The following is a 26,668-nucleotide window of genomic DNA, read 5'->3' as shown; positions in this document are numbered from 1 at the left end:
ATAAGTTGATGTACTCCCATGTGCCACCACAAGTCTTCATAGTGCACTGATATTGACTCTCCAAGTCTGCTGAGCTCTGAGGGATAGAATAACATTCTTGCCGAGGTCATTCCAAGCACCTTCAGGCGACTGTTGTTGTGTTTGGCGCTATATAAATAAAATTGAATTGAATTGAAAAATTGAATTCCATCATGGCATGTTTTGATGATAGTAGGTAAAGGTAAAAAGCCTCTGTGTCATTTTTGCATGAATGTCAGGAACTTTAATTGGGCTGCTTTTCATCAACTTTGCTGTCTTGGCTGTTATGGTACTATTTAAATAGGTACAGTGCTGTGAAAAAGTATTTGCTGCCACCCTTGCCAGCAATTTGATAAATTAAATCATCATTTAAAAACCACATCTTGTATTTAAATGGTAAATGGCCTGCATTTGTATAGCGCTTTACTTAGTCCTTAAGGACCCCAAAGCGCTTTACACTACATTCAGTCATTCACCCATTCACACACTGGTGATGGCAAGCTACATTGTAGCCACAGCTGCCCTGGGGCGCACTGACAGAGGCGACAAAGATAACATTTAAATGAGTTATCTTTGTCTAAAAACGTGTTTGATAATCTGAAAGTGTGACAAATATTTTTTTAACAGCACTGTAACATAAAAGCAATGTAAACATACATGCGAGTAGTTTAGAATATTTGACACATCTTACAGTACTTCAAATGCACATTTGCAAATTACAGTTTATATTAACCAATGGAGAAAACACATACAGACCCTGGTGACACTCACAGAGGACACACAAGCATAGAAACAGTTTTACTGCTCACCACACACATCTGCAAATTATATTGCTTTAAGATTAAAATCATAGTTAGTCCTCCCTCTGTCATATCTTCCAGAAATGGGCAGTGAGTTGCCAGGGACAGTTTCAATGCCAGGAGCTGTTGGATCTGGACCGGTGAGGATGGGTGGAGCTGTCCCAGGTCGTGGGGGCAAGAGGAGATCAGGAGGGTGAGTGTCTTTACTGCTGATATGCTGTGGAAATTAATCCTGAAAAAAATCTGTTCTGTGGCAAAGCTTTAAAATTAGGATGTTAAAGGATCCAAAAAGCTTTGTCTGGTCATCATTCCTTTAAATTCTATTAGTGTTAAATTTACTGTATTCTGAACTAGTAAATGCAATCAGTGTAATTGTATTGAGGTTTAGGACTCACAGTGTCCTCAATACTGCAGCATAACTGTATTGACAAGCCAAATGTTCTTATTGTCTTCTGCTTTTACATTTATCTGCACCTACATGTCTGTATTTGGGCAATGAGTACACCATCAAAGAGCGATTTCTAACACTTCTGGGAACAATGCTAAGACTCTCTCATCCTTGTTGAAACCATGTAAGATTTAATACGTTGGTATTTCTAGTTCATCACAGCAGTATGATTACACAGTTCATGGCTAGACGACTGGCTGCAATAAACTCACCACTTTCTAATTGCAAACTGCTCAATGGAGTTGGGTTCCACTGTGGGACATGGAACTGATTCTTGTTCTGTTGATGCAGCAAGATTCATTGCTATTGATAATGGAAAAATGGAGTAGTCCAGCATTTTACCATTATCAATAGTAATTATCAACACATTGTGTCTATTGATAATAATTACTGATTTTTCTAAGCATGGGTACTCACGTAGTTGCATCCCACAATCTCAATACCAGAAAGACAATCAAGGTTTAAATGAAAAACTAGAACTTATTTTTGGTGTCTCAAACTTTGAAAGCATATTGTTTAGAAGACTCATTTATAAGAATTGTTTCCGCGCACAAGATACTATTTGTGAGGTCCAGCTGTTCTCTCTGCAGGAAAAAGCCAACAATGATCCTCCCTTCCATCGAGTTGTGATTCATTAACAGTATTAACTGAAAAAGTAACTGTATACTGTTAATACTGTTCTATCATTCACAGTTTCTGTGAGTGATAAAATGTGCGAGGATATTTTCTCACCTCTTTATATGAAAAATACTCTAGTGGCAAATGGAAAATGAAAGAGGAAATAAGTTTTTTGAATTTGTCTGTTATTTCAGTTTTTTAGTTTAAATGGAGAACTTTAAAAAGAATTTATTTAGAATGGAACCACATCTCATATTGAAGGCAGACTGCATTAGAATGGAAGTCACAGAATTAAAAGAATGATTTCGAATACACATTGATTGCTCTAGATTTGATTTGTATATTTCTGTTTGCTGTACATTAGTTGGTCAGTTTACACTTAACAGTGCACTTAACCCATGCACAGGCAATGTAGAGAGTAAGGTATGGTACAAGTTTGCGATACAGTTTACTACTGTCTGTGGTGTTCCTGCTGTATGTGCTCAGCTCAGAGTGTATGTGAACGTGTTCACGTGTTTGTGTGGTTTCAAAATGATGTCAAGGTAACGAACAGCTAAAAATTTTCTCTGTTGCCTGCAGACAGTGTGCATAACAGTTTTAATTGTCCAGCAAGTTTTCTTAACAGCAATTAGAAAGAAAACTTGTTTTTTCATTGGGAATGGGCACTAAGGAAAGTCTAGATACCCTTTACCTGGACAGCACTGGGTTTTCTACCAGGTTTCTAAAAACTGCACTTGCCAGATAGTTTATAGTTATAAGTTATTAATAACTGTTTTAGCAGTAATGCTGTCACTCATTGGTTTTGGACTCCACATTTGGAAGCTTTAACATTAGCGTTTAAGCTGCCATCATGCTCCCTTGTATAAAAGAAAAGTTGGTTAGCAAGCTGCATTCATAAACTTTACAGGCGTAATGTACAGAAACACGTTAACTGGTTCCGGACCGCATTAGTTGAGGCTTGAGTGTGAAACTTATGGTTTTCAGGTCTTGATGCATTCTCAATCATCCAGGAAAGTAAATCTCCAAAAGTTGAATCTTTTCATCTGGACGTAGCGTTTTGAGGGAGGAACGCTGGTTTGAGCGCGGAGTCAAGGAGGCCATTTACGTGAAGAGGGAAAGACCATCTCTGAATCGAGGAGGGGGCCTAAGGGTACATCTTTCGCCATTTTACAACGCTGTGATTGCAGCCATTCCCCAACTCTCTGTGAATGGTACTCATGGCCATTGATCAGTGTTCTTTGATCAGTGGGTTTTGGTCAGTGATTGTTGATCAATGGTCATGGGAATTTGCATAATTATGATTAAGGAACTGACCTCACAGCCCATTGTTCCTTCAGTGGGCTGGTTTCAGTCATTATGCAAATGTACTGTTTATAAGATTTGGGGAAACCTGCAGTCAGCTGAGACTGAAGAAGTGACTTGGATGAGTGACGAAACGTTTCTCCCACAAAACGCTACGTCCAGATGAACAGATTCAACTTTTGGAGATATGGTTTTCAGGGGTTTTTTTTTTTTTCCGGTTTTTATTGTCATTTTTAAAAAAAAATTTTTTTATTGTTAACTTGGTTTCCCTGGGTCTTTTCCCGTGTGTTATGAATAAATCTTTTTTTTTTTGTACCAGTATTTATTTTGTTGTATTTATCCGCAACTCCTTAAAAACCAGTCTGTGAAAATATTGTCGGACATAAACCGGTCTGTAGCGCAAAAAAGGTTGGGGACTGCTGCGTTAGCTAATTTAGTGCTAAGACACAAACTAATAAAACACAGTCTGGAGTTGCCCTTGGTGAGAGGTACCGGGCTGGGGTGGGATCGTACTATCCCCTCAACTTGCTGCCTGTATGTTGGGGTTTCTCCCAGTGGATGAGAGGTTTTGTTCCCTGCACCTTTGGTCGGGGAAACAGGTCCTGACTGTTGCCTGCACTTATGCACTGAACCACATTTTAGAGTACCCAGCCTTCTTGCGGTTCCTGGGTGGGGTGCTTGAGGGTGCTCCGCCTGGGGACTCTGAAGTCTCCCAGTAGGACAACAACACTCATCTGGGCAACGACAGTGAGACCTGGAGGGGCATGATTGGGAGGAATGGTCCCCTGGATCTGAACCTGAGCAATGTGTTGTTATTGGACTTCTTTGCAAACCACAATTTGTCCATAATGAACACCGTATTCGAACATAAGGGTTTCCATAAGTGCACGGGGCACCAAGACACCCCCAGCCATAGGCCTGGTGATATGATTATAAACTCGATCATCAATCACCAGACCTGTGGCCTAATGTTCTGGACACTCGGGTGAAGAGAGGGGCAGAGCTGTCAACTGATCACCACCTGGTTTTGTGTTGAATCAGGTAGCGGGGGAGGATACTGGCGCACCTAAACGTATAGTGAGGGTGCGCTGGAAACACCTAGCAGAGGCCCCGGCCCGTTAGATCTTCAATTCACACCTCCGGCAGAGCTTCAACAGCATTCCGAGGGAGACTGGGGACATTGAGTCCGCACCTGAGTTCAGCATCTCCATTGCTGAAGCTGCTGACCCCCGCGGAAGGGTTTCACTTCGGTGGTCTCAGAATCTCAACACTGCTTTTCACAGATGATGTGGTTCTGTTGGCTTCATCAGGTGATGGCCTACAGCTCGCATCGGAATGGTTCGCAGCCGAGTGTCAAGCGGTGGGAATGAGAATCGGCACCTCCACGTCTCAGGCCATGGTCCTCAGCCAGAAAAGGGTAGAGTGTCCATTCCAGCTCAGAGACAAATTCTTGCCCCAAGTGGAGGAGTTCAAGTATCTTGGGGTCTTGTTCACAAGTGAAGGGAGAAGGGAGCGGGAGCAGGGTACCTGATCACAGGCAGGGCCTAGGTGTTAATAGCCCAGATTTTGTTCTTACCTTTCAGCTGACTCCTCAGGACTTGCCTGACTCTTTGCAGGTACTTGGTGGTTACAGCTTTCTTAGCGTCCTCTTTGTGGTTCTCATTTGCCTGTGGGATTCCTAGGTACTTGTAGCTGTCCTCAATGTCTACAATGTTGCCTTCTGGTAGTTCAGTCCACTCATTTCTGACTACATTTCCTTCTCTTCGTTGCCATCCGCTGTCTTTGAGTTCAGCTTTGTCCAACCATTGGTAGGTATTCTACCAGTGACTAAGGAGCTATTCTACCTCTTCCTGCGAATTACGAATTGCTTGTAATTTGTCAGCCAAACATAGCTTGTGGCTATGTTCTGATATGTTTATGTAATATTTTAATTTTATTAAAAAACACACTAAATTTAATGATGAGTGTGTTTCCAGGTCTCCTATTGATAGAAGTGGTAATTCTCTTTCCTGTTGTTGTTTCTCAGAATGGACTTTGATGATGAAGATGGAGAGGGGCCTAGCAAATTTTCAAGGTGAGAACATTCATAGTAGATGGCACACATACTGTCTGAAATTGTTTAGTACATAGTTCATGAAAACCACACAGTTTTTGTTTCAGGGTATCGGCAGGTACAATAAATTGTTAATGCTTACTTGGAACCAAGTAGGAGTTATGTTGGTTTAAATTGGTCCCTTAACTTAAGGTATCATTAAAGAGTTCTAAAAAAAATTGCGTTATGTTTTGATAACCCTCCAGATACCCTGTTTGTAACTGATGTGGACACATTGTGACTTTTTTTCTTTTACTTAAAGGGGACTCAAGTCTTCCTCTGTCACTGCATCTTAAGTGTCCTCTCACAATTTCCTTTCATTTCAGCTTGTCTTTCCTTTGTTCCTTTTCATACAATGTAATGTGTGAGTGTGTAGGATAGTTTTGAAATATAGCAGTCAATGCTATTTAGAGCTGACAGCCTGTTAAGTTGAACAGTGACAATGGAGAGGAGGAGCTGCTCTCTGCTGGCTACACAAGGAACTGCATTTTCATGGACCCATTTCATGTCTGATCTATGTGGATTGAGAAAGGCATACCATGAAAGGATGTGCTGCTGCATATGCACATTGTACATCTGCTGTTTCCATTCCAGCATATTCATCATTGCTTTCTCCCATATACAACAGCTTTCATTCACCTTGCATCTTATTTTGTGACACAAAAGAATCAACTGAAAAAAAGAACTGAAAGAAGGAAGTCATTTTTATTTTTTAAGGGGGGGATGGTGGGTGGGGTGAGATGGTACTATTTTTAGACTATAACACCAGAACTGTAGGTTAGAGAGATAAGCAATAACACTCCCCTATATACAGGCACAGTGTGAAAGGTTCTCAGTCGGGTAATATCCCCTACTAGGGGTTAAATACTCTCTAACATTTGTTTTAAGAACTGATGAAACCTCACGGATTGAGGTGACATGTCTTTACAAACAAAATACAAGCTCTCAAGCAAAGACGTCACATACCACATTCATATTAAGGTTGGACAGTGCAGATTCACCAGTTTAATTATTTAATTTTTCTTTGTTTTTTGTTGGAATTTGAACAACTTAACTTAAAAAGATTTTTACAGATATTGTGTACTTAATTTAATCATAGAAACAATATTCACTAGTCGGTTTTGTGGGGGTTTTTTTGCAACTTGCTTGTTAGCTGTGAGCTATTGTTTGATTGTTCTAAATTCTAGTAAACCTTTAGCATTAGTGAGCAATCAAGATGTCCTCAGTCTAGTGAAAAATTTTCTTACCTCATGTAGAATTTGACACTAGATGACATTTGAATGCTTGGGTTTTATGTGTATTTTATCATGCTGTAACATATTCTTGAAGTGGATTGTTAAACTAATTTAATTTATTAAACAATTGAAAAAATTGATATTTTGATTGTTAATTTAATTATAAAAAGGAGGCAAACACCCTCCTGTGTAACTGGTTTTCTCAGTTCGTTGGTGCCTTGAGACAGCAGTAGTAGTGGTTGTGAGTTACTGCTAGTCAGTGCTGAATGAAGTGACAATCCTAAAAATACACATGACCTGAGAAACCATTGCTATCTTGTTGTCCAGTTTTGTACATGATCTTCATCAGACTTAGTCGCATCCATCATAAATCATAAATATGTATTGAAGTATTGCATGGCAGTTGAATATAGATAGTGAAGCTCCCGCTTGATACTTTTCCTGTATCTACATGTTTGTCAAGAGTGTTACATGCTGTGTCCTCTCTTTTCTGTAGGTATGATGATGATGATCAGAATTCTGGTGGGGATAAGGAGAGATATGCCAGGTAGGCTTAGCCAGCTGGGCATAAAGAGGATTTTCCGTTTATTCAGGGATCAACAGACACTTACTTTGATCCTAACAACAAAAAAAAATTTCCGTGTTTTTAGAAATGCTCACAACATGTTCCCAAAAAAAGATGGCTAAAAATAAAATTGGAAGCATTGAGTTTGTTAAACACACAAAATACCGAAAGAGGTGCTTTAGTATGAGAGAGGCGAGCATAGACATTTTTTCAACAGTTATAAAAGAGTTAATAATACCCACTCAGTTTGTAGCTTTTATGTTTTGTTTTTTTAAAACCAGGTCGTATTCCAGCAGTTAGACACATTTTTATACTGCAAGGTAATCAGAGCACCACATCCAAAATGGCAACACTAAAGTCTCTTTTTTAGCATTATATCCTGTGGCCAGGGCTTTGGGATTGTTTACACAGTCATGTGTAGAACACAAAGGTCTTTGTTAGACAAACAAAAGGGAACCAAACAAACTTAAAAACAAAAAGGTAAAGTTAGAAACTGGAATTGGGGGGGGGAACATGAAAAGTAATATCAGTAATGAATTCTTACAAAATTAAAATAATCAAAAATAATCGTAAGTAATAAGAAGCAAATTCAAGTATCATTAGGTTTATTCTGCAGGTCTTATCTCCTCTCACAGGGTGTTTCAAAGTGTGGTCGACATTTCTGCTACATAACAGAGATGAGCAAGAACTGGACTTTAAGTATTTTTCAGACTCGCATTAAGATTTGGCTTCACTGTGTGTTTTGTTTGCTTTTCATGAGTGTACCCAAACCATAAATATAAAATATAACTATAATCTGAAGCCACAGAGCCTTAGTTGTACTCTGTGGTTATACTTTTACTGTTATATCTAACAAGATTTCCAGGATGTTTTTATTCATACTTGGATTCCCATGGAATCCAACATGTGGGACAGATGTAAGCGAAGCTGAGAGCTTCCCTTGTATGCTGAGCTTATGCAGGGCTTGGTATGTTTTATTTTGGTATTGTGCACTTATCCTGTATCTTATTTTATCCATTTATTTTTCAGTTTTTACCCCAAATTTTCTGACTGCATTCCAAATATTTCAGAGAATGGCGAGTTTTATGAGAATCTATGAGGTGTCAATAAAAACTACCAACTTGACTCAAGCATGATTTTTATGTATATCCATACTGATATGATGGATTTTTAAAAAACTTTTCTCTGCTGGTAAATCTGTAAAGTCTGCAGCGTAACCTCGTTACATTCTGCTTGATGGAGCACAAACAACTTAAAGATTCATTGGTTGTTTTTGGGTCTTCCCCAAATAAAATTGGACTAGCTAATCTGGCCGTTTTAGACTTGTGTCTATTTGTATAATAATGGTCAGGGTGCAGGGGATTATGTCTAGGATTAAGACAAATAGGTGTTTTCACAAATGGAGTACTTAACAATACTGGGAGGAGCCACTAAAATCCTTAACTGTTTGTGCCCTGTGTTATTGTCACTGCTTTCTTCTTAGATGAATATTTAAACACAGAATTGTTAAAATAAAGAATAATAATTTGACAGCAAAGGGTATCTTTGAGATCAAATTGTACAGTCATTCATCTAAAGTTCCAAAACATCCTGATAAGATACAGCCCAAGGCTGCAAGGGGTTCCTAAGTTGCATCTTCAAAGCCTCTAACTGATCTTTTCTCTGTTTTAGAGAGAACCACAGTGAGATTGAGAGACGCCGGCGCAACAAAATGACCCAATACATCACTGAGCTATCGGACATGGTCCCCACCTGCAGTGCTTTAGCTCGAAAACCCGATAAGCTGACCATCCTGCGTATGGCTGTTTCCCATATGAAATCCATGAGGGGGACCGGCAACACATCTACTGATGGCGCCTATAAGCCCTCCTTTCTCACGGAGCAGGTACTGTACTGTCAGAGGAGCAGAGCTCTAGCTGCTCACAGTAAAAAGATGGATGGCAGTGGTATTGAAAGTGGCATAGAAAAAATGTTTATTTTTATTAATGTCTTTTTTTGAGTTGTGAAATTTCATCACTACAAAATATTCAACAGTCAACTGTTAGTGGTGTTATACAGAAGTGGGAATGACTGGGAACAACAGCAAGGATGTGGTTGGCCAAATAAAAAAACAGAATGGGGTCAGTGGATGCTGATGTGAATGGTGCACAGAGGTCCTCAACTTTTTACAGAGTTAATCATTACAGACCTCCAAACCTCACATGGTCTTCAGATTAGCATAGAGAAGAAGAGTGAGCTTTGTAGATTGGGTTTCCATGGCCAAGCAGCTGAAACCAAGCATTACATCACAAAGCGCAATGCAAAGTGTCGAATGCAGGAGTGTAAAACATGCTGCCAATTGTCTTTAGAGCAGTAATACGTATTCTCTGGAGTGATGAATCATCCTTCCCTGTCTGGCAATCAGATGGACGAGTTGCTGGGAGAACAGTACTTGTCTGACTACACTGTGCTAAGTGTAAAGTTTGGTGGAGAGGGGATCATGGTGTGGGGCTGTTTTTGTGTTCTAGTGAATGGAAATCGTAATGCTTCAAGATAACAAGACATTTTAGACAATTTCATGCTCCCAAATTAGTAGGAAAAGTTTGGGAATGGCCCCTTGCTGTTCCAACATTAGTGTGCACCCGTGCACAAAGCAAGATCCATAAAGACATGGATGAGCGAGTTTGGTAAGATAAGATAACCTTTATTAGTCCCACACGTGGGAAATTTGTTTTGTCACAGCAGGAAGTGGACAGTGCAAAAGTTTATGAAGCAAAAATTAGAATAAAATAAAATAAGAATAAATACAGTACACAACTGTACAGAATAGAATAAAATAAAATTCTATATACAGTAGAATAAAATAGAATAAAATATACAATGAGATAAAAATAGAGTACAAATGCTATATACAATTGAGTAAAAATACAACGATGCCAGAAAAGATTATTGCACATTAGTGTTATTGCACATTTGTGGATGTGTGTGTTAGATCAGTTAAAGTCTTTATTGTGGAGTCTGACAGCAGTGGGGAGGAAAGACCTGCGAAATCTCTCCGTCCCACACCGTGGGTGCCACAGCCTGCCACTGAAGGAGCTGCTCAGTGCTGTCACAGTCTCATGCATGGTGTGGAAGAACTTGACTGGCCAATGTCAGTGTCTGACCTCACAAAAGTGCTTCTGGAAGAAAGGACAAAAATTCCCATAAACAGGCACTTAAACCTTGTGGAAAGCTGTTTTAGCTACAAAGGATGGACTGACAGGATTAAGAATGGGATGTCACTCAAGTTCATATCTATGTTAAAGGAGACAAGCAAATGCTTTTGACAATATACTGTATGTCTTCTAGCGTGAAACAAAGACCACTTTTGTTAAAAGAGGTCCTTAAACTGCACTTCTTTAAATTTGTGACCATTGTGACCAAAAATCTGCACGCTGTAAAATCTAATTCGTTCCCAGTACTCAAAAAAAAAACAAAAACAGGACAGGACATCTCTTCAGCTTCATGGCAATTACCATCACAAGAGGCACCAACCGCCGTGCAGTCACAGCTCCTTGCACCGGCTTCAAGATTCATAAATCTTGCAAACCAGAAACATGTTGAGAAGACAAGAGATAACAATAGAGTGCTGTCGGAATTCCCTATTACACTCAAGAGTTTAAGACCAGACTAACCAACCTGTGCACTGCCTGAATTGACTACAAGAAAGGCAATGACTCAGTACCTCATGCATGGATCCTGGAATGCCTAAAACTATACAAGACCAAAAGGACACTAAGTATGGAACGCCAGGACTGCCATAATGAATTAATTAAATACACCATTAAATAATTATTTAAATGTGGCAATAATTAATTAAAATGTGAAATAAATAAATAATTAATTAAATGTGGCAATAATAAATTAAAATTGGAAATAATTAATTAAATAATTTTTTTTACACATTTAATTAATTAATTATTGACACATTTAACTAATTATTTAATGGTGTATTTAATTCATTCATTTTGGCACAGTTGACTCCTTCAGGTCTCACCATGAAATAATTTTATCTGTCAACCTCACCCATCAAACTCAGGGGGCGGGGTTAACGCTGATCGACTCAAAACCATTGCTTTGGCCTGGTGGCCATTGTTTTTAGCACACAACAACCGGCATGTTGAAACTAACAGAACTGAACTTTGGAAGAACCCTGTTTGTGTGTCACCAAATACCGTTTTAATATTTTTTTAGCCGAGAATGTAGTGGTTTAATCTTCAGATGTCTGGTCGGTTTGTCAAGATACAGCCTCTTTGCTTCGATGATTTCGGAGATGTCTGCCCAGCCCAGTCTCACGGCAAAGCGTGGGATAGACCCGCTCGCCTCGCAAGCATTCGAGCTTTTATTACCACCGACAAAGCGCAGGCCCCGGTACACAGCTGCCATAACCAGCAGTACACTTACTTCATTTACTGAGGTTATATTTATCGAGTTTTTATTTCCTGATGTTCTTATGTGTCATACGTGTTTCAGTCGCCAATTCTGAATTATAATTAACATTAAAAACATGTTTAAGGAGGAGAGAGAGCAAATAAATTCGATTAACAGCCGATCTTTGGGTTTTTGTTCAGTATTCAGCGTGACCTGTGTATAAACGCATAAAACAGATAACGTTGGTGTTTCCGTCATGTAGTAACTGCTGGCTTTAACCGTACAAAGGTTGTTCAACACTATGAAACACATACAGACTTCATGATGTTCGGCTAATATTTTTATTGTGAATATTAATCATGAGGGTAAACGGCCCTGTACATCACGGAGCGAGGTCAGCATAACCACGATATCTTCAGCTCTCTGAGTTAACCCAGTTTCCCAGCTGACTAATCTAACGGTCATCTACGAATATGTCACGGGTCATATCAATATGATTTTACAGAAAATCATCCTTATTACTGCCAACTATTCCAGAGACGTGGAAGTCTACAGCATAAAGAACAAAAAAATATAGCAGTCTAACGCAACACTGTAACAGAGATGAACGCATCAGTTTGTCACAGATCAAAGTGGAATGAAAGTGATTGGTTGAAGAGGTGTTCATGTTCGTGATCTGTTATTTGCATTTTCATCAGCGTAAGAGACTCAGCAGCAGATTAAAATAACAGTTATACATTTAATAAATCACCAAATTAATACACGCAAGAAACGAGCAAACCTCTTCTGACAATTTGAGTTTGTATTCCCTCAGCTGCAGACTCGCTGCTGTTTAAATGTTTGAGAGGCAGAAAGCAAACATCAAACATAGACTCGGTCTGCGTTCACATTTGATTCGAGGCCAGCACGGATAGTGGCTGTGTCCTGTTTTAAGATCATATATGTAAAATTGTTGTCTGACCTGCGTCAATCCAGCCACTCAGAGTCTGTGGTTACCATGGTTACTGCATAATCAGCTGTAATTTAAACAGCTGGCACAGCTGTTTATGTTTGTCATTGCAAAAGAACTGTCTGAATGGTTAACTAAAGTTAACTTGGATAAATTATAGTTAAGGAGTATCACAGATAACGCCCACGGAGCTGTGTGACTGTTCACCACTACACTGAAATAAGGCTATTACTGAAATACACGTGCTATATCATAAACTATGATATAAATAGGGGGGTCCTATTAACATGTTTAGTTTTAAAGGACACCTTCCTACCTTTAGTCTCATTCATGAGCAGTATTAGTTTTCTTCTAACATCCAGAAGTCTGCACGATGTGTTTCATAGTTTGTAACAACCCTTTGACAGTTAAACATAACATGACCGAAAAAGAGGAAAAAAAAGAAAGAAACAAAAAAAAAAATCACACAAATTATATGTTAATCTCATTTATTTTTAGTTAAGTAAACTCTAAAAATTCTAACAGACAGCTGGTGCTTAGAATACAGTTGAATAACTATTTAAAAAACAGATGATGTAATATTTCTGTCCAGTTTGCAGTCTTCATGATGAACACGCTGTTGCTAACTCTGCTCCTCTCGGTGGAAATGCGCCTTCTCTTTCCTCTTTGTATAAAACATTTTAAAAGTCAGTTTAATCTCAAAATTCACTGTTAAATCCAAAACACACCAGATAAAGAAAAGCGAATGGTTCAGTCTAACACAGTGAACCATTAAACTTCAGTAAAACTATGCAGTTATGAAACGTAACTTTAACCTCAGCCAAACCGATTTGCTCAGTTGTAAATAAAACAGCAACGTAAACGTGACCCGAGCGAATTAAGTCGAGCGTTTAACCACTGAGAGCTAAATCTCAGGTGAGGTTTCAAAGCTGTGTGCCGGTGATTGGACATCAGCCGCTGATAAAGCTGGTTCGCTTATAAAATGCTCTGTAGGGAAACAAGCTCCAGCAGCTTTGCGCTCGGGAAAAAAAACTATATTTACTTATCTTGTGCAGAAAAATGCGCTGACATTGCATTATATCGAGCACTGGCTGCCCAGTTAAACTGTGACTATCACCAGCTAACGTGGGCGTGTTTCTTGAATTAGTAGCAGGTGTTAAACAGTTGATAGGTGAGGAGGTGGAGGATGCATGCAGGTAAACTGAGGGCCTGTTGAGCTGATCGCTGGTGTCTTGAGGAAAATGTCAGCTCGAGAGACAGAAGACCAGGCGGAAAGAGACGATCGTTCGGTGAAAAGGAGAATCTGCGAATGCAACATGTGGAACACGGAGAGTGGAATATGTAAACAAACCGGTTAACGTAACCCCCCCCAAAAAAAACCCCAAAAACAGTTAAGCTGGAACACCGGGGCTGTGAGCTCGGTACACTCTGTCAGCCGACTGTTAGCAGAGCTAGTGACATCTCTGAAAACATCTGAGCACTTTTGTAAACATGTTCTATGTTGACAACCTGACCAGACATGTGACGATTAGGCCACTACATTTGCGGCTAAAACACTGTTAAAAGTGTAGCTGGTGACAAAAAAACACTGGGGTATTTTAAAACTTTACACCACCATTGCTGCCTGTGATTTAAATGGTAAATGGCCTGTGATAGGTTTGTAACATAAACCTATTCGCTGGAACGTTCAGGACAATTTGCTACACAGCAGAAACAAGACACAAGTAGGCAAAGTTCTTTGTAGTACTCATGCATGAGGGAGGCCTGCCTGGAGCCAAGTGTCGTTCCACCCACTTGACCTCCGTCAGACTCTCAGCCAGGTTCCCCATAGCACTCCTTTTATTGTGGTTACATGAATATGCATAGGGTGATTAACATATGATGTATACATGTGGACAAAGAATACCGTGTGTGTGTGTGTGTGTGTGTGTGTGTGTGTGTGTGTGTGTGTGTGTGTGGGGGGTCAAGATATGACCCCATGAAGACTCCCCAAAGCTGGTGCCAGGAGTCTAGCAGTCCATCTAAACAAAAGGCACTTAGACTAAAACAGATATATGTGTGTTTGCTATACCATATATCAGCAAGAAAAGATACGACCTCTCCTAGGAGGTGTGTGATCTATGCCAGAACACTCTGAAGAGGAGTGAACGCACTCCCCTCTTCATGCTACACAGAGTTGTTACAGACCTCCTGGGATGAGACATTCTTTCAACATGCCATCAGCTATATACTTCTAAACACAAATGATTACATGTTTCTTAATACAAATGACAATAATAAAATATAAACCCAACATCTCCACCCTGTATTGTCATTTTATAAGGCTATATGGCGTATATATATCTCTTCAGCTCTACACCACTTGTCACCATTTTCAGTGCAGGCTTCATTCATACACACACATTAGCCTTAGCATCCATGTCACTCTGCTGCAACAGTATGTAGTTGGTAAAAGTGTTAGCAATCATTTTATTCACCATCGATCTTACACATGGCAGGATGCAACCTGTAAACAAGCAAAACAATGCCACCAATGTAAGAATGGGAGTCAAAAACTTTAAGAACATATTCCACCATGGTCCAGATGTCAACCAGGCTACCCAGCCTTGGGACTCATCTCCTCCTGATGTGTGGTCTGCCACATATTTCTGCAGAGCAGTTAAGTTCTGCAGTGCTTCATAGATGTCTCCTCCAGTCGTGTATCCATCTGGGATAAATGTACAACATGTCTCTCCAATGAGCTTACACACTCCTCCTTGTGATGCTGTTATCAAGTCCAGGGTCAGCCTGTTCTTTAGAACCATCGTTCTGATGGCCTTTTGCTCCTCTGCTAAGGCTGTTCCCAGCTTCTTAGTGAGATTAATGTGTCGCAGTAGGGCATACCGGTTGATCTCCACGTGATCCCGCACCTCTGCAACTCCGATGTTTGGGATCAGACTTTGGAAGAACTTAGCTCCTCCACTCCAAATGCGGAATTCCCGTGGCACTCCAGTGTCTACTGTTACTCCAAAAGAATTTGGTGAGGCTATATCCACCTCAAAGGAGTTTGCAAAGAAAAGCGTCTGGACTTCTTTAAGTTGCTTGAAGACGTTTCACCTCTCATCCGAGAAGCTTCTTCAGTTCTAAGGTCAAATGGCCGAGAGTCCCAGATTTAAACCCAGTGGGAGTGTCCCCCCAAGGAGGGACAAAGGACCCCCTGGTGATCCTCTAATCACATGCGCCAAGGTGTGAAAGCGGGTGTGGGACCTAATCAGCCAGGGTTTCGGGTGAGCCCATTGTGAAACCTGGCCCCACCTTGTCATGTGAATTCCTGAGGTCAGATGGCCCAGGATGTGAGTGGGCGTTAAGGCGTCTGGGGAGGGAACTCAAAACTGGATTATAGATGGCAGACAGTTGGTGTCGTAAACCACCGCCTCTGTTCAAAGATGGTCGCTCACAGTGGACATAGATGGCCTCTTTCACTCTGATTAGGTCCCACACCCGCTTTCACACCTTGGCGCATGTGATTAGAGGATCACCAGGGGGTCCTTTGTCCCTCCTTGGGGGGGATACTCCCACTGGGTTTAAATCTGGGACTCTCGGCCATTTGACCTTAGAACTGAAGAAGCTTCTCGGATGAGAGGTGAAACGTCTTCAAGCAACTTAAAGAAGTCCAGACGCTTTTCTTTGCAAACTCCTTTGACTACGATGACCTGGATGACTGAGAATCTTCACAGATATATCCACCTCACGCTTCCGTCGGTTGCTAGGGTGATGTTCAACTCTGTCCATGAAGAACACATGATCCGATAACTTCACCAAGGCACACAATCCTCCCCATCCCTCAGGGAGTGATAGATAGGCTTTATGTCCACACAGGGAATACCAATCAGCCAACACTCTTGTTCCTTTACTGCTTGGCACTGTCTGTGCACAGTCTGTCCACTTCTGGCTCTTTGCTTTTACTGGTATTCTGTAAGCCAGGTTGAGCTCGCATTCGGTCCTCCTCAATGTCAAGTTCTCAGCACACTTTGCACTGGTCAAGCATTTCATACACCTGCTCTCATTCTCTGGAGGGCAGTAGGTGTGTATATATATTTACATAAGCGAAGCGGCAGCTCCCCCACTGACAGTGTTCCATTGTTCATCACACACACTGGTAGTTGAGCTGCGTCTAGCTTATTCAGCAATATTATGTCTGGCAGCGGGTCTGACACTTGAGGCCAGGCCAATAAGTCAATTTGTCCAGAACAATTCACGTTCAGAAGTGGCGACTTACTCCAGGTGATGTTCAGAGGTGTACTATAGTTGGCTTTGGACCAGAGGACTCTGTAGCCTGGATGAGTTGCTAAACCTAACAGACACCAACTTCTGTCCTCTGTTATGCTGGACGGCCACAATCCAGATGTATATGCGGACAACGGCATATGAGCACACACATAGCAGTCCGTCCTATTGTTCAAGTGAGCAGTTGTATTCATAAACTGCCACCAAAAGTTTGTAGAATAGCCATGAGGGTATTGGGTGTGGTTTCCTCGGACATACAGGGTCTCCACTGCTGACCATGACGACATCAAAGCCATTACACTCAGCAGGGTAGACAACACTTTTCCAGCCATTCTGATGAGTACCTGTGGCTCAGTTGGTTTCTTCACCGGATTGAGACGAGGGGCCCTGGAGGCTTTCCCTCCCCTTTGTACCCGGTCTTCCTGCCACTTACTCCGAGCTGGCCTGGATGTGTGTCACCTTTTTGCAGTGGCTTTGGTGTATCCAGGTGGGTCGTTCTGCGATTTTCACAGCTGTTGGTGTTGTCAGCAGAGCCTGGTACGGTCCGTCCCACCGTGGCTTCGACCAGCACTTCCTCTTTATGACCTTTATCAGCACCCAGTCTCCTGGCTTCAGACGTTCTTCCTGTACAGAAACAGAATCATCTGGCAGATTATTTGCACTCATGACTTCTTTGCTTTTCAGCATTTTAATCATCCAGTCTGCTAGTGTGTTTTCTTCTTCTGCTTTATCAATATCATTACAAAACACTGGAACTCTAAATGGCCTGCCATATATTATTTCAAAAGGCGTTAGACCATTATCAGTCGGCGTAATTCTCATATACATTTTCACCAGCTCAATGCAGTCTACCCATGTTCTGCCTGTTTCCTCCATTGTTTTCCTGAGCCTCAGCTTTACTGTGCCATTAGTCCTTTCAACCAGCCCTGCACTTTGTGGGTGGTATGAGCAGTGGTTTTTCAGTGTTATCCCCAGATGTTGTGACATTTTCTCAATTACTTCATTCACAAAATGAGGACCATTGTCACTGTATACAGTCTGGGGGATCCCATGCTCTGGGATCACATTTTTGCATATTGCCTTAGCCACTGAAATAGCATCTGCTCTCTTAGTGGGAACAATTTCAACCCACTTTGAGAACGGGCACACAATTACCAGGCAGTACCTGTAGGTGTTACAGTTAGACAACTCAATGAAATCCATATGGATTACTTCAAATGGGTAGCTGGGTCTGGGAAACCTTCCTCTTCTAGGTCTGAGGTTCCCCTGAGCATTATGTTTACAACATATTAAACATGCTTTACAAAAATGTTTTGAATAAGCATTGAATCCCAGTGTGAAAAACTGCCGTTCGACTGCTGCCACCATCCCGGCTGTGGAGACATGGCAGAGCCCATGGCTCAAAATTGCAGCAGTCCTATATAAGTTCTTAGGCAATATAGGCTTATCACAAAGATAATAGACATCACCTCTCAGGCTCGCTCCTTTAGTGAGCCATAGCTGCTTCTCAGCTGAAGGTGAGTGTGACTGCATGTCTGCTAACACATCATGTGTAATGGGCATAGTTTGCTCCTGAGATGCCAGAATATGAACCCCATGTGTTCCAAGGGCCGCTTCTTTTGCAATTTTATCTGCAAAGGCATTGCCCAGTACAATGGGGTCAGTGCCACGTGTGTGTGCTGCACATTTACAAACCGCAACTTTACTGGGCAGTAAGACTGCTTTCAACAGGTCCTGTAAAAGTGTCGCATGCTCCACAGGTTTCCCTGTTGATGTTGTCATGCCTCGTCTTGACCACTGAGCGGCAAAGAAATGAAGTGTAGCATAGGCATATTGACTGTCTGTATATATAGTCATTGCCTGCCCCTCAGCTGCTTTGCAGGCTTCCGTCAGAGCCACTATCTCAGCTGCTTGGGCAGACATGGAATGTGATAACTGCCCAGCACGGATGACCCGCACATCATCCACAACAGCAAAGCCTGTTTTAGTCTTTCCCGCTGCAGTTTTAAAACTCGAACCATCAACAAACCAAACCTTGCCCTCAGTGAGTGGTATGTCCGTTAAATCACTTCTAGGTTTACACTGTGTTTCCACATGCTCACGACACACATGTGGTGTACCCTCTTCCTCTGTGGGTAACAGTGTAGAGGGATACAAAGTTGTACACCGCTTAATAGTTATGTGTGGCTGGGAGAGCAACAGTGACATTAAAGATAAGTGTCTTGCAGGTGACAAAAATGTCATTTTAGTCTGCAGCAATAAAACATCCACCTCATGTGGAACCAGCAGGGTCAAAGGGTGAAACAAGACAATTTCACCAGAACACTTTACGGCTTCAGCAGCTGCACACACAGATCGCACACAGTGAGGTAAGGCACAAGCCACTAAATCCAGCCTCTTAGAATAATAAGCTACTGGCTTCATCCTACCTCCACACTTTTGTGCTAACATGGACGTCATAAAATGTCCTTTACAGTCAACAGTTTGAACAAAAGGCTTGTTATAATCTGGAAGCCCTAGAACTGATGCTCCTGTCAGCATCTGTTTCAGCATGCACAGGGCTTGCTCCCCCTCAGGGGTCCAACTCAAACTTTCTGACATAGCTAAAGGTTTACTGTACATCGTATCTAGTAATGGCTGCGCAACTTCAGCGTAATGGGGCATCCATGATCGACAGAAATTTAGCAAACCTAGAAATTGCATCATGTGTTTCTTTGTCACTGGCCTAGGTGCTGCCAAAATAGCTGTTTTCCTCTCTGGGTGTATGCTCTTCCCTGCTGCACTAAGCAGATGTCCTAAAAATTTCACTTCTGTCTTTACCCACTGTAGCTTTGAAAGTGAGGCCTTGTTACCTGTTTCAGCTAAGTGAGTTAGCAATGCCAATGATATGTCTCTACAGTTCTTCTCTGAATTGGATGCAATTAAAATGTCATCGACATATACCAACATCTGCGAATGTGATGGAATTACAAAATCAGACAGACAATTTGTAATATTCTGTGTGAAAATTGTAGGACTGTCACAAAAACCTTGCGGCAATCTGGTGTATGTGTATTTTTTGCCTTGATACGTAAAACCAAACCAGCCCTGTGAATTCTCATGCACTGGTATGGAAAAGAAAGCATTACTTAAATCTACCACAGTGAAGTGTGTCTTATCTGGCTTAAGCTGATTTAACAAGGTGTGGGGGTCGGGGACACATGGAGCTATACTCTCCACTGCCTGATTTACAGCTCTTAAGTCTTGAATCATGCGCCACGACTGTGAATCAGCCTTTCTAACTGGGAAGATGGGTGTGTTACATACTGCCTGTGGAGCTTCAACTAGTATCCCTGCTTTAATCATATCCTCTATTACTGGTTTAATGCCTTCCACTGCATCAGGCTTCAAGGGATATTGTTTCACTCTTGGCCTAAAAGACGTTTTGGGCTTTATTATTACTGGACTCGCTGTGGACATTAACCCCACATCAGTCTTCCCAGTAGACCAGAGCTTCTCTGGGACCTGTTTAAGCTCCGGGTGATCTCTGACATCTACAACATATCATTCTACTGTGTCATTCTCACCCCCCTCTAAGTGTGTTTGTGGTGTAGTATGTGTAACCCATCCCAGCTTTTTACGAAAGATGCTGTGCTGCATGTCTGTCTCCCAACCCCCTCCAGCTTGCTGCCACATTCCAACACTCTCCCCCTGTCTCACCAAAGATGCTAAGTCTGTCCACTCAGCCATGCCACTCTTTGTCAGTGAAATGTGTGGTGTTTGCCCTGTAAAAAGTTGTTGTGCAGCTTCAGAAAGGATCACACTACATCCAGCCATGGTTTCACCATCAGTATTTATTGCTTTTATGGTGATTCTCTGTGGCCCTAATTTCAGCACTTTATCTGTGTAGGCCTCATCAGGCCCAGGCGTGGTCTTAAATCTCAGTGTGACATGCAAGTCTTCTGGCGCCTGTGTGTTGTGGCTGGTTGTCAACATTTCCTCAGCTGCAGCTAACAGTTTACAGTTTATTTGATCAGGTCTGGAGGCCGACAGGTCAAGTGTCCAGTAATAATGCAAATCCCCACTGTCCTGGTGAACCATTGTCTCAGCAGTTTCTCCTTTTCCTGCAGCTATCATCCCAATGGATGTTGGAATTATTGAAATTCCAAGTTTCATCATCATATCTCTTCCCAAGAGGTTCACCGGACAAGTTGGGCACATTACAACTGAACCCTGAGCTGCCTCTCCTGTGGTAGGATCTCTAATCCACACTGGTTTAGAGATTCTATGCTGATTTAACTGACCATTTGCAGACTTCACATAAATTGTGCCACTTGAAGGGTCAACTCCTGACACATGATCTTTTAAAACAGTTTTATCTGCACCTGAATCACATAGAAATTGAATGATTTTACCCTGCACGGTTAACGTGCGAACTGGTTTTACTTCTTTCCCTGACAGATTTAACAATACTTCAGTTAAATCTAGAGTCTGAAACACAGGCTGTTGTAAATTCTGGCAAACTAGGGGATCATTTGTACATGTATGTGTGTTAGCAGTGTCAACAGGTGCTAGTCATTTATTATAATAAGGGTTTTTTGCATCAGGGCGTTTATACTCATCAAGCATGCGATCAGGACACTCCCTCGTGTGGTGGCCCATTTCCCCACATGCATAGCACTTATCATCTCTTTTGCCACGGTTCCCCCTAAATTGCCATGAGCCTCTATTTCTTCTACTCCTGCCTCTGTTTTGCCCTCTTCCAGCCTGTCTCTGAAACAAAATTTCATCTGCTAAAAAGGCAGCGGCCTCAGAGCTTTGTGACTTCTTTTTTTTATTTTTAATAACTTCCTGCGCATGGCGGGCCCAATTCATGCATTCAATGGACCCGTCAGTGTTCTGATTAACATTTTGTTTTCTGACGAAATCAGCAATGCGTGGATGGAAGCCATTCATCAGAGCATGCTTCAACTGCTGCTGATATGGGCTGGCCTTCTCTGCACTCTCTTCAAGGCCGCTATGCTCTTTAAAAACTTCCTCTAATCTCGCCCTGAACTCATAAACATCCTCTCCTTCTTTCTGCACACATTGGGCGATTTTGTTGTAATCTACAGAAGCTTTAAAGGTAGTTCTAAGACGCTCATAAACCCCATCAACTTGGCCTCTTAGATTGTCATGGCCATAGGGTAGGACGGTATTACCATCCCTCCCTGTGTAGGTGCCTCGCACCCGAGCCCAGTTATATGTGAGACACTTCCGAAAGGTGGCTTCTGTTTCCTGACCGTTTAAGCGGTACGAGGAGCAGAGTTGCTTATGTCGGGCGATAAATTCATCAACATTAGTCAACGGGTCTCCTAAACCTTTACATGCTTCTGCACATTCAGATTCAGTCCATGGCCTGTAAACACAAATAACACGGCTTCGGTCACCTTCAACACCAAAATGGGGATTCGCAACCTCCGCCATAGGAAAGGTATCTAGGACAGGGTAGACGGGCATACCAGCTGCACTCGCCTCATCCCTTTTGGTTTTGGCTCTAGTGTTATAAGGGCTTAAATATTGTGCTGCGGCTTCCCCAAACTCCTGTCGCACCCTATCCTCCTCCTCTCTCTCTCTTTTTTCCTGCTCCTGCTTTTCTTCCTCCTCTCTGGCCTCTCTCTCCCTCTCTAATGCTGCTCTACGCTGTTGGTCCCTTAACGTCAGCACCACCGAAGTAGACTGCACCGTCTCATCTTCAGGTTTCACAGCTAATGCCTGCAAAGCTGCTCTCTTCGCGTTCACGGCCTCCTGTCTTTTCTGCGCCTGCTCTAACCACAGTTTGGCGGATGCCAGTTGTAACTCTCTCTCCTGTTTCAATTTCCCTTTTGCACAAGCTGCCTTTACTGTCAACTGATCTATTAACATCTGACATTGTCCTACAACCAATTTACCTTCAAAATCATATTTCTTGCGCCAATGTCCTAAATACTTTGTGCTTCCAGGAGCGAATTTCATCATAAACTTCTCGTCACCCTCTGATGCACTCTTGGTTGCTTGGGAACCCATAATAACAACAACAGCTGTCACAGACCACGTGTTCTGCTCTGCATCCACTCACACAAACACACTCACACTCACAACGACGACGACGACGACAACGACAATAACAAAGAATAGGCCTATTGTCCACTACAAATGGACTCCGCGGAACTTCTCAACACCTGAGCGGCGGAGAAAGTATTACAGGACCCCACAAAGCGGTCCCTATTTCGCCCCACTAAGACGGCGAACCAAAAAAGTTCGAACTGCGCAACTCTGCGACTTAATGCTTCTGTACAAAAAACCCCACTGAGCGGCTTTGTACATCGCCCCACTAAGACGGCGAATTTTAGCCCCACTAAGCGGCCACGGACAACGCCCCACTGAGCGGCGAAGACGTACAGTTATAGAGATGTACTCTAAACTTACTTGGAGTTGTTCATTGCGAGTAGCATCAGTCCCGAATCCCGTCAATCACCATCCATCGAGGAGAAAAACAGACGGCTAATCCACCGGCCCGATGACGAATTCTCACGCCTCGGGGCTTTGCTGCAGGACCTCTATAAATCCTGGCTGACGTCAGTCTTTCGGCGTGTCTCTTTTCCCCTCGGTGAATGTCGATTCCAAGGATCCGGCTCAAGAAGGACCAATTAATGATAGGTTTGTAACATAAACCTATTCGCTGGAACGTTCAGGACAATTTGCTACACAGCAGAAACAAGACACAAGTAGGCAAAGTTCTTTGTAGTACTCATGCATGAGGGAGGCCTGCCTGGAGCCAAGTGTCGTTCCACCCACTTGACCTCCGTCAGACTCTCAGCCAGGTTCCCCATAGCACTCCTTTTATTGTGGTTACATGAATATGCATAGGGTCATTAACATATGATGTATACATGTGGACAAAGAATACCGTGTGTGTGTGTGTGTGTGTGTGTGTGTGTGTGTGTGTGGGGTCAAGATATGACCCCATGAAGACTCCCCAAAGCTGGTGCCAGGAGTCTAGCGGTCCATCTAAACAAAAGGCACTTAGACTAAAACAGATATATGTGTGTTTGCTATACCATATATCAGCAAGAAAAGATACGACCTCTCCTAGGAGGTGTGTGATCTATGCCAGAACACTCTGAAGAGGAGTGAACGCACTCCCCTCTTCATGCTACACAGAGTTGTTACAGACCTCCTGGGATGAGACATTCTTTCAACATGCCATCAGCTATATACTTCTAAACACAAATGATTACATGTTTCTTAATACAAATGACAATAATAAAATATAAACCCAACAGCCTGTATTGTATAGCGCTTTACTAGTCCCTAAGGACCCCAAAGCGCTTTGCATATCCAGTCATTCACGCACACATTCACACACTGGTGATGGCAGCTACATTGTAGCCACAGCCACCCTGGGGCGCACTGACAGAGGCGAGGCTGCCGGACACTGGCGCCACCGGGCCCTCTGACCACCACCAGTAGGCAACGGGTGAAGTGTCTTGCCCAAGGACACAACGACCGAGACTGTCCGAGTCGGGGCTCGAACCGGCAACCTTCCGATTACAAGGCGAACTCCCAACTCTTGAGCCACGATCGCCCCAGAATTCATTCTGGGATACCTGGCTGCCCCAAGTCCAACAAGCAATCGATTATCTAGGATCGACCTGTCTTGACTTACTTTGCACGGCAACCAATCAAATGTTAGAGAAGCTGCATGGGCAGCGTTAACCCCGCCCACTTAGTTTGATGGGTAAGGCTGACAGATAAAATAATTTCAAGGAGAGAGATGAAGGGGACAAAAGTGCCAAAATGAATTATATAAATATATCATTAATTAGTTAAAACTGTCAATAATTATTTAAATGTGTTATTAATTAATTAAATATGTCCATAATTAATTGCATGTGTCATAAATATTTATGTAATTAATTATTTCCGATTTTAATTAATTATTGCCACATTTTATTAATTATTTAATGGTGTATTTAATTAATTCATTATGGCAGTCCTGGCGTTCCATAACTAAGGACACTTCATTAGAAATTCAATGGGAATGTGGCCAACAACACCAGAGGCCAACTTTAAACCAAAAGTCGGCATGAAGTGTGGGATTTACCAAGGAGATGCTCTCTCTGTGCATAGGCCTAAACGCCCCTCCGCCAAATGATCAACAAGATTGCTCCATTCGATATCCGTGTAGCACATAAGAGCAGGGCACTAGATGCTAGCAGGCAGGGCATACATAGAACGGCATAACCAAGTGGCCAGCATAGTATATAGAAACATCTGCACTGAGTATGGCCTGGAAGTCCTGAGGTCAAAATGGGATACACCCCTAGGGTGGTTGAGGATGACCAAGTTAAGATCCTGTGGCACTTCCAGATACAGATAAACAAACTGGTGATGGCTAACCAGATGGATACAGAAGCAGAGGAAGATGGTCGTAATTATAAATACACCTATATTAAGAGATGGCAACATCAGGAAGAAGAAATGCAAGAAGCCTGAGAGATTCCAAGTGCAAGCTAGAAAAGAGCAGCTCCTTCATGCTGTTTCTGACTTTAATATTGTATCTATTGACAGTCATCCCCTTGCTGCTGTTCTCCCTGCCTCCGGCCATATATACAGATGGAGCAGCAGGACAGAGCCATGCTACCAGATATCAATGACTATAGCTTAAAGTAACACTCTTCTTTTGAGTAGCATTGTGACTGAAACCATATTTCTTCAACATTACCAGAGTTGTAATTAATTTAAGTTAATGAAGAGTTTCCATCTTCTTATAAACATTTATATCTACTTAAATGTACATTTGCTTTATTAACATTTACTTACACTTTAACTGCATCTTAATTTGAGTTGAACACATTTTCACTGTATTTGTTGAAATGTACTTGATTTGTGTTTGTATATTTGGTTGTGCTTCTTGGTTTATAAACCTTTCTTTCCCTGTAGGAACTAAAGCACCTGATCTTGGAGGCGGCGGATGGCTTCCTGTTTGTGGTTGCTGCAGAGACCGGTCGGGTCATCTATGTTTCGGACTCAGTGACACCAGTGCTGAACCAGCCCCAGTCTGAGTGGTTTGGCAGCACTCTGTACGAGCAGGTCCACCCTGATGATGTGGACAAATTGAGGGAACAGCTCAGCACTTCAGAAAACTCCATGACAGGTAGAGAAAGGATCGTCACAAATAATTCTTTCAGCTTGACGTGTTCTACTTTTGATCATTATTGTTTTGTAAAATGATCTTTATAACCACCTGTTACACATAAACACCCCCCTTCAGACTGCACTACGCTTATCTTTTAAAATAAGTAACACTCTGATATTCATCACACAGTTTGAAGGGTTAGCTCTTGTTCTAAAAAGATTTGTTGATGTGTACTTCATAAACTGGATTCATCATAACACAGTATGACAGAAATGGTTGATCTGGCCAGCTGATCATCTCAACCTAGCGGCATAAGGCTTGAGTCACAAACATTTGGGTTTCCCTCTCATTTTGTTCTGACATTTTTGACTAAATGTGGTGATTCGTACCTCCATTTAAGCTTCAGGTCCAATTGAAACCGTCCTATAGCCAGCTATGTTTTGGTTTAGATGGTGCTGACATTTATTTGTGAAGCTCCACAGTTTGGGGTCACTATCACCCAGGGAAATCACAGGTGGGTTCTTGCTATGTGGAACATGTGCAGCTTTCTTCAATCTACCAATACCACTAATTTGCCACCTTGCAGAACTGAGTGTCATTATTGTAAAATTAGACACAGAGGAAGAATCAAAATGGGGAGAAAAGGAGAAGTCATTTAAGATTAGGGTGGAAATTTTGTCAAAGGCATTTTAATTTTGCATTTAGAAATGGAACTCTGATTAAACTATTATTAAGATTTAGGTCTGGTTTAAATCTGGTATACAGAAGTATTTTATTGTGTAAGTATTGTTGTAATTTGCTGTTAATCTTTATTATATTTTGTGTTACATTATAATTTTTGCTGCAT

The 26,668-nt window shown here is 41.9% G+C and overlaps 2 protein-coding genes across 7 annotated transcripts in view; one reads left to right on the top strand and one right to left on the bottom strand.

The window, feature by feature from the left end:
- arnt2 (aryl-hydrocarbon receptor nuclear translocator 2) overlaps nucleotides 1–26,668 on the top strand; it is a 96,123-nt gene that overhangs the window by 9,371 nt on the left and 60,084 nt on the right. For 3 of the 5 annotated variants that reach the window (XM_019347253.2, XM_003450430.5, XM_019347308.2), the window contains exons 2-6: nucleotides 900–1,011; nucleotides 5,213–5,260; nucleotides 7,010–7,060; nucleotides 8,750–8,963; nucleotides 25,626–25,839. In XM_019347253.2, coding sequence (XP_019202798.1) covers nucleotides 900–1,011; nucleotides 5,213–5,260; nucleotides 7,010–7,060; nucleotides 8,750–8,963; nucleotides 25,626–25,839 — 639 coding nt within the window. The remainder of the gene's footprint in view (nucleotides 1–899; nucleotides 1,012–5,212; nucleotides 5,261–7,009; nucleotides 7,061–8,749; nucleotides 8,964–25,625; nucleotides 25,840–26,668) is intronic. The other 2 variants (XM_019347349.2, XM_003450431.4) reach the window with 1 other exon arrangement.
- On the bottom strand, nucleotides 14,587–23,442 carry LOC112842401 (syncytin-A-like). 2 transcript variants are annotated; one of them, XR_003214155.1, is made up of 2 exons: nucleotides 16,143–23,425; nucleotides 14,587–15,451 (listed from the first exon to the last, which is right to left on the bottom strand). XR_003214155.1 is itself a non-coding variant. In XM_025898845.1 (2 exons), the coding sequence occupies exons 1-2, from the start codon at nucleotides 16,446–16,448 to the stop codon at nucleotides 14,807–14,809; spliced, it is 951 nt and encodes a 316-aa protein (XP_025754630.1). In that variant the 5' UTR covers nucleotides 16,449–23,442; the 3' UTR covers nucleotides 14,587–14,806. The 2 variants fall into 2 exon arrangements, 1 of the variants encoding a protein (XP_025754630.1); XM_025898845.1 differs by having other exon boundaries at nucleotides 16,143–23,442.

This window comes from Oreochromis niloticus, linkage group LG1 (assembly GCF_001858045.2).
Source record: "Oreochromis niloticus isolate F11D_XX linkage group LG1, O_niloticus_UMD_NMBU, whole genome shotgun sequence".
NCBI lineage: Eukaryota > Metazoa > Chordata > Actinopteri > Cichliformes > Cichlidae > Oreochromis > Oreochromis niloticus.
The sequence above is the reverse complement of the archived record's forward strand: the minus strand, read 5'-3'. Positions and strand labels throughout refer to the sequence as shown.

Excerpts from the sequence above, each read along its gene's own strand:
- LOC112842401 (XM_025898845.1), bottom strand. The coding sequence starts at position 16,448 with ATGAAATGCTTGACCAGTGCAAAGTGTGCTGAGAACTTGACATTGAGG. Across the intron at positions 15,452-16,142 it reads GCAACCGACGGAAGCGTGAG|GTGGATATAGCCTCACCAAA; the intron begins GTGGATATATCT and ends AACTCCTTTGAG.